At 46.2% G+C, this 7472-nt stretch overlaps 1 protein-coding gene across 1 annotated transcript in view; it reads left to right on the top strand.

Moving 5' to 3' along the window:
- STARD9 (StAR related lipid transfer domain containing 9) overlaps positions 1-7472 on the top strand; it is a 177241-nt gene that overhangs the window by 166678 nt on the left and 3091 nt on the right. The window contains exons 27-32 of the mRNA XM_007935325.1: positions 5223-5306; positions 5487-5609; positions 5846-5910; positions 6074-6276; positions 6533-6612; positions 6852-7010. Coding sequence (XP_007933516.1) covers positions 5223-5306; positions 5487-5609; positions 5846-5910; positions 6074-6276; positions 6533-6612; positions 6852-7010 — 714 coding nt within the window. The remainder of the gene's footprint in view (positions 1-5222; positions 5307-5486; positions 5610-5845; positions 5911-6073; positions 6277-6532; positions 6613-6851; positions 7011-7472) is intronic.

The raw sequence follows: 7472 nt of genomic DNA, 5'->3' as shown, positions 1-7472 counted from the left end.
ACCCGTACCTTGACCAGGAGGCTGTCATTCAGACAGAACAAGGGGACACTGCATGGTTTAAAATCAGGAAGGGAGTGCATCAGGGTTGTATCTTTTCCCCATACTTATTCAATCTATATGCTGAGCAAATAATCCGAGAAGCTGGACTGTATGAAGAAAAACATGGCATCAGCATTGGAGGAAGAATCATTAACAACCTGAGATATGCTGATGATACAATTTTGCTTGCTGAAAGTGAGGATGACTTGAGGCACTTACTGATGAAGGTTGAAGAATACAGTCTGCAATATGGATTACGTCTCAATATAAAGAAGACAAAAATCCTCACAACTGGACCAATAAGCAGCATCATGATACATGGAGAAAAGATTGAGTTTGTCAAAGAACTCACATTGCTTGGTTCTACAATTGAGGCCAGTGGAAGCAGCAGTCAGGACATTAGACGACGTGTAGCACTGGGCAGGTTGGCTGCAAAGGAACTCTTTCAAGTGCTGAGGAGCAAGGATGTCTCCTTGAGGACTAAGGTGCGCCTGACACAGGCTATGATATTTCCAATTGCCTCGTATGCATGTGAGAGCTGGACAATGGATAAGGAAGACCAAAGAAGAGTTGATGCTTTTGAGTTGTGGTGCTGGCGAAGAATGCTGAAAGTACCATGGACTGCCAAAAGACTAACAGATCTGTGCTGGAAGAAGTGCAGCCAAGATGCTCCTTAGAAGCGAGGATGGCCAGACTTCGTCTCACCTACTTTGGCCATGTTGTCAGAGGGGACCATTCCCTGGAGAAGGATGTCATGCTTGGTAAGGTGGAGGATCGACGAAAGAGGGGAAGGCCTTCGACGAGATGGATTGACATGGTGGCTGTGACAATGGGCTCAAGTATAGTAAGGATCACGGAGTTGGTGTGGGATTGTTCGGCGTTTCGTTCTGCTGTGCATGGGGTCGCTATGAGTCGGAAGTGACTCGACGGCACCTAACAACAACAACATTCATCATATCAGGGAAGTTCTTTTCCAACAAATCTTGGACAATTTTCTCAGTGGTTTTCTTTTTCTCTTCCTGTTCTGGAATTCCAGTGACATGTAGTACTTAGTCCTTTTGATGGTATCCCACATGCATCTTAGGCTTTCTTCATTTTGTTTTGATCTTTTTTCTGATTGATCCCTTTCCAAAGAAGTATTCAGGTATTTGTCTTCCATTTCATTAATTCTGTCTTCCATTGCATCAGTTCTACTCCTTTGCCCTTTCAGTGTGTTATCCGTTTCTGACAATTTAGTATTAATCTTCTGGATTTCTATCTGTAGATTTAGAATCATTTCTAATTTTTCATTTATTTTATCACTTTGTTCTTGTATTTTCTTCCAAAATTCTTCTAGGTTTTTGTCTGTTCTTTCCTTGGTCTGTCTCTCAATCCTTTGAAGAGAGCTAAATATAATTCTTTTGAATTCCTTATCAGGGAGTTCCAATGCTGCATCTTCCTCAGGGATGTGTTTTGGGTCTGTATCCCAGTCCCTTGTTTCTCCTGCTTTATCTTCTTTGTATGGACTGTGATGCTCTGTTGTCTCCGAGGCATTGTGACATTTTTGTGTTTATATTTAATTGGTGATTATATGTTGGAGTGACTTGCCCACAGTTTTCATTTTCTTTGTTTGTATGTTATCTGTATAGGTAGGGTACTGTGCTGTGCTCCTCTATTCACTAGTTGACAGCATTTATACACTCACAGCCTGTCTCCTTTCCTTTCTCAGCCTCTCATATGTCCTTGCCGACTCTGACAAAGAGCCTGTCCTTAGGTCCCTGGAATCCAAATGAGAATACTATCACTTTAAAATCCAAATTGGTTGCCACTTGTAAACATTTAAAATGGCTGTGCCCTTCGACACTTTTAATATCCAAAATGGCCACCGCTTGTAAACATTCAAGATGGCTGCACCCTTGGTCACTTTAAATATCCAAAATGGCTGCCGCTTATAAACAATCAAGATGGCTGTGCCTTCCGGACAGCAGAAAGTCCACAGCTCAGGTTGTCTCCCTCCTTGCTGTTTCCCTTCCTAGTTACAGGCCACCAGAGCAGTTGTCCCTGCAGCCATTGGTGACCGGGACTGATCTTTAGGTCAATTCTCAGGTCCCAACATCACTTGGAAATATTCAGGCTGTTGGTCTTGTCAGAGTAGCTGACAGTCCGCAGCTCCGACCCTCTGTGTACTCACTGTTTTCATTCAGGTTTTTCCACTAGTTGGTGCCTAATGCACTTCTGTATAGTTCCTTTCAAAGCTCAGGGTTCCAGGATTATCTTCTGTATCTCTGTCAATTGGTTTTTCTTTTCTTTGTTGAAGAGCGCCTGTGTCGCTTGTCTGCCTATTCCTCCATCTTACTGGAAGTCCCAGGTGATGTACATTTTTAATTTTGATCAATATTTCCAAACTATACCAGTTTATACTCTCAAATAATAATGCATATAACTGCTGTCTGTTACCACACTTTAATCTTTGGCAATATGAAAAGTGAAAATAGTATTTCATTGTAGTTTTCTTTGTGATTCTCTTCTTATGTTTGAGATCAAGGGTCTTTTGAGATGTTTAAGGGCTCTCATCTTTCTTTGCTGTGATTGCCAGTGTACAATGTGCATTTCTCTACTAGTTTGTCAGTCCTTTGGTTTTCAAGAAACTTTCATATTCTGTCATTTGAGATGCCAGTGTTTTTTCCTATACCCGCTGCTATCGAGTAGATTCTGACTCATAGCAACCCTATAGGATAGAGTAGAACTGCCCCGTGGAGTTTCCAAGGCTGTAAATCTTTACAGTAGCATATTGCCTCATCTTTTTCCCATGTTTTTTCCTAGCGTGTTATGTATTTTTTTTTTTTTTACTTTTATTGTATTTATTTATGGACAAATTAAATTTTTTGTTATCTATTGTTTTTTTTGTTTGTTTTTTGCTTTTGTAAATCAATATTTTCTTTCATGGTTTGTGGATTTTGTGCCTGGTTTAGAAAAGCATTCCCCAACTACCAGAATTTTTTTTTTTTTTTTAAGTTTGTTTTCTTGTAGTAACGTTATTCACCCCTATACATCTCGATCTGTGAAGAACTAATTTTGGCATGATGTATGACATGGGTCTCTGATACCATAAGTTTTTTTTTTTTTTTTTTTCCAGATTGCTACCCAGTTGTCTCAATAAATGTTTATTTCATCCATGGAGATTTATTTTTGGAAGTCATCAACATAGCACTAAGAGCAGATGAGATCACCCAGAAGTATATTACAAAGGTCCTAAGTCCAAGTCTTGAAAGGATTCTAAAACATCAGTTTGTGGTTAGGGAGGACGAGTCAGCCAAGGAAATCTACAAGGAGCACCTGGAGAGGTGGGGAGCCAGGAGGAGGAGTCAGGAAGCAAGCACATCAGACTTCTGCTGAGAATCAGTCAGATGAAGACTGGCAGTTGTTCACCAGATCTAGCCACACCGAGGTCAGGGTGACCTTGGTGACTGCTGCTTGCTGGAGGGATGAGGGCAAATGCTAGACTAGAATGGGCTCAGTAGTGAATGAGAGGTGAGAAAATGGGGACGGCAAAGGGTAACAGTTGTTTCAGGAAGTTTTAACTATGAAGGACAGGAGAGCAAAAAGTAGGTGGTAGTGGAGGGAAAGGTGGCATCAAAGAAGGTGTTTAAAGATGGGAAACTATTACATGTTTAAATACTAATAAAAAGGATCCAGTGAAGAGGGGCAGTGGAGAAAATAAGTGAAACAGAGGTGATCAGTAGTGAAAGGACCCTGAGGTGGTGGTGGGAGATCTCAATCTCAGGTGGAGGGGTGCTAAAGGAGTAGGGAGGCCATATCTTCTGAAATCCTAAGAGGAGGACAGAATCACCATCAATAGCCCAAGGCCTATTTCTGCAAGGTCAGACATGCTGCCTCCCTCCAGCCCTTTCATCAACCATTCTTCCTGCAGCACCTTACCTCTCTGCTGGGTTCAGTAATTCGCTGCAGTAGCCACACAGAACTCACAGATTGTGAGGTTTATTAGGGAAGCAACAGGCTACAATTCAGGTTCAGGAACACACTTAGTCTCTCTCAGCCTGCTGTCTCTCAGCCGACACTCTTTTCTCAGTGTCTCCTAGAAGTACGTGTCTCTTGGTTTCTCTCCCAGCAATGCATATCTCTTGAGGTCTCTCTCACCGGTGCATGGTTCTTGCTTCTCTCTCAGCAAAATGCGTGTCTCTTGCATCTCTCAGTCAGCAGTGAGAAATTCCTTCTACCTCTAGAAGGATTCCTTTTGAGCCTGGCAGAGTGGCCAGACTGACCAATCCCAACATCAGAATTCTAAACACCTGAGAGAGAGTGAACTTCCCAAAGATTGCTTTGTGCCACTCTCAACAGAAATACTCCAAGTAGATAATGTTAACAATCAGGAGCTATTCAGTTGCTCATGGAAAATTCCACCATGGAGTTTACAAAGACTTATGGTTAGAATAGCCATACCAGGTAATTTACTACACTGCAAAGGGCCTGCCTAACGTGAGACCCCCTCATGTGCTGAAGCAGGGAAAGATGGAGACAGGACTGTCTTTGTTCACCCCCTCTTATCTGTGAAGTACTGATAGGTTAAGAACCAGTGATAGAGTTAGGATGGTGGGTGTCTGTTAGATCCAGCTGAGGTCAAGGGTCATGTCATCAGGGAGCTGGTTGAGGTGAGGATGGGGTAACGATGGTGCAGATGTAGAGAGGATCATCCCCATCTGGCCCCAAATTGACACTTTTGGCTACAGATGGAACAGGAGCCAATGGTTAAGCTTGTCATAGCTGGCTAGCTTTCCCTCCCCATCTTGTCTGCCCCTTGGGCTGTTTGCTGCCACACTGAGCCAGTTCAAGCATGGCCTCACTTTCACTGCCACTGCCACTGCCACAATTGTGCAACAGCCTCTGCCCACTGTTCTACCTCTCTGGCCTCTCCCCCTTAGCAGGCTGGCAGCATCCCTGGTGCTCCCAGGCCCCATTTTGTCCTGATCCCCATTAGGTATGTGGCTTGGGGGGTGAGGAGAGATTGGTTGTCCAGGGACTGGTTTTTATTGCTGGTGACCTCTTGCAGGCATTCAATATAGGAACAGTCTTTTCAGTTGAGCCATTACATTGGAAACTGTTAGGTGCAGAGGAGATACTTCTATGCTTGCTTTCCAGCTCTCTTTCTTCCTCTTCTCTGGCCCTGACCATCTTATGTTCTGCAGGTGGACACACACTGGTCTGATTCAAGAGACACCTGGATAGGGGATGGGCGGGGTCGTTCTGCAGTGAGGAGCAATCGCCTTTATCTGGCTGGACCCTCCTGGAAGACTTCAGCCTGTGGTGAGTGGTAGGGAGGGTAGTTTGGGAACTTTAGGGACTGGTCCTGCTAAATCCTAGGGAGTCACGGGTCTGAGCCCCCAGATCAGAGAAGTTGCTTTCCTAAGGTCTTGATGTTCTGTGCCATCTGAGCCCTGCTGTTGATTGTAGGCCACAGAGCCTTCCTGGGCAGTTGCTGCTGCTCCACATCCAGCCTGACCAGCTCAGCAACCTGCTGTAACTCCTCCTACCAGGACCTGGCCAAGCACATCGTGAACATCTCTGTGGCTGATGTGAGTTAACCACTCCCACTCTCCCCTACCCTCCTTTAACCAGACCTCTGCTGTGTGGAGGTCATTGGCAGGGAGGAAGGAAGAGAAAGGAGGAAAAGGAAGAGGCAAAGTGGGACTACTGAGACAGATGTGGGCTCCTTCAGTGGCTTACCATCTTAGGAAAGGGGAATTCAGTGCATACTGACCAGACTGACCAGCCCAGGGGCCTGGGTTGTCTGCGCCCACTGTGTTCCTAGGTAATGGCTGCTTGTTCGGATAATCTACACAACCTGTTCATCCACCAGGCAGCAGCTGGCTGGAGGTAAGTACAGTGTGTCTTGGTTCTAACCCTACTGTCCTGCTTGCCTTCAGTTCTTTCCCTCCTCTGCTCTGGCTTGAGACCCTCGGCCCAGGTTTCTCCCTTGTGATCCCTGGAACCCATTCTTTACCTTCTCCTCTTCCTTATGCTTGGTGTTTCCCTCCAGCTATCAGGGTGAGGAGCAGGAGGTGCAACTTTACTACAAGGTGTTTTCTTCTACTCGGCATGGCTTCCTGGGGGCAGGTGTGGTGTCCCAGCCGCTGCCACAGGTGTGGACAGCTGTGAGTGATCCCACCCTGTGGCCTCTGTATCACAAGCCCATCCAGACAGCACGGCTGCATCAGCGGGTGACCAACAGCATCAGCCTGGGTGAGCCCAGAGAAGGTGTCCTTGGGGTCTAGTCTCTGTGTATCCAGCAGGCCCTGGCCAGGGGACAGAGGTAGCAGGGTTGGAGGCAGCCCTCAGGAGGTCAGGTACTCATACTGTGTCAGGATTGCTCAGACTAAGAGGTCTAGCTCGGTATCAGGCCATGAGTGATGGTGTGGCAGACGGTCCTGGACTGGAAAGAGCTCAGGACTAGTGTCTATCAAATGCCTGCTGACTCTCCCTCATCCTGCCCCTGCAGTGTACCTGGTGTGCAATACCACCCTGTGTGCATTGAAGCAGCCACGGGATTTCTGTTGTGTCTGCGTGGAAGCCAAAGAGGTACTTTTCCTGCCTTGCTCGTGGTGCAGGTACTGTGGGAAGAACCTGGGGAGGCATCTTCTGAGAAGTGATCTCAGTGGGAGTCAGGGCCTCCTGTAGGAAGGAGGGAGGGCAAGTTGGGCCTGGGCCAAGGGTGGTGGAGCCTGGCCTAGTGCTGCCTTCCGTGATCCTAACCACATTTGAGCGTTTCCCTCTTTCCTTTCCCATCACATAGGGCTCACATCCTTCTTTGTCCCCAGGGGCACCTCTTTATTATGGCAGCTCAGTCTGTGTATGACATATCCATGCCACGACCTAGCAGAGAAATGGTCCGAGGGGAGATCCTGCCCAGTGCCTGGATCCTGCAGCCTCTCACCATGGAAGGGAAGGAGATCACCAGAGTCATCTACTTAGCCCAGGTAACACACCCCAACCAGCCACCCTGGCTGCATGCCTTGGTTTGACACCTGGGGGCAAGACCAGGCCCTCTGGCTAAGGGACACTCCTTTGAGAGCTGCAGACATAAGGGCTTCTTAGGTCAGCAGTAGAGGAAGTCACTGGGAGATCAGAGAAGGAATGAGATAAGAGTTCACCCACCTTTCCTGCAGCTGTGGTAACCAGTAAGCTCAGTGGCCATATCCTATGGCTGTTCCCAGGGTCCTTAGGAGATGGTTCATTTCAAGTTAAAAGCAGATGTTTTTTCTTCTTTTTTTCCCTTTTCTCTTTTTTTGGTTACTGTTCCTATGTGATTACATGGTGTATTTTTTGTCCATGAGCTTTTAGTTTTTCGATGGTCATTCAATTGTAGTTTGTGTCCAACTGAGTGAAAGACAACAATCCGCATAAGACACAACTACACCCACACCTCCTGTGACTTCACT

The sequence above is a fragment of the Orycteropus afer genome, unplaced genomic scaffold (assembly GCF_000298275.1).
Source record: "Orycteropus afer afer isolate SDZICR_OR568_19922 unplaced genomic scaffold, OryAfe1.0 scaffold00026, whole genome shotgun sequence".
Taxonomy (NCBI): Eukaryota; Metazoa; Chordata; class Mammalia; order Tubulidentata; family Orycteropodidae; genus Orycteropus; species Orycteropus afer.
The sequence above is the reverse complement of the archived record's forward strand: the minus strand, read 5'-3'. Positions and strand labels throughout refer to the sequence as shown.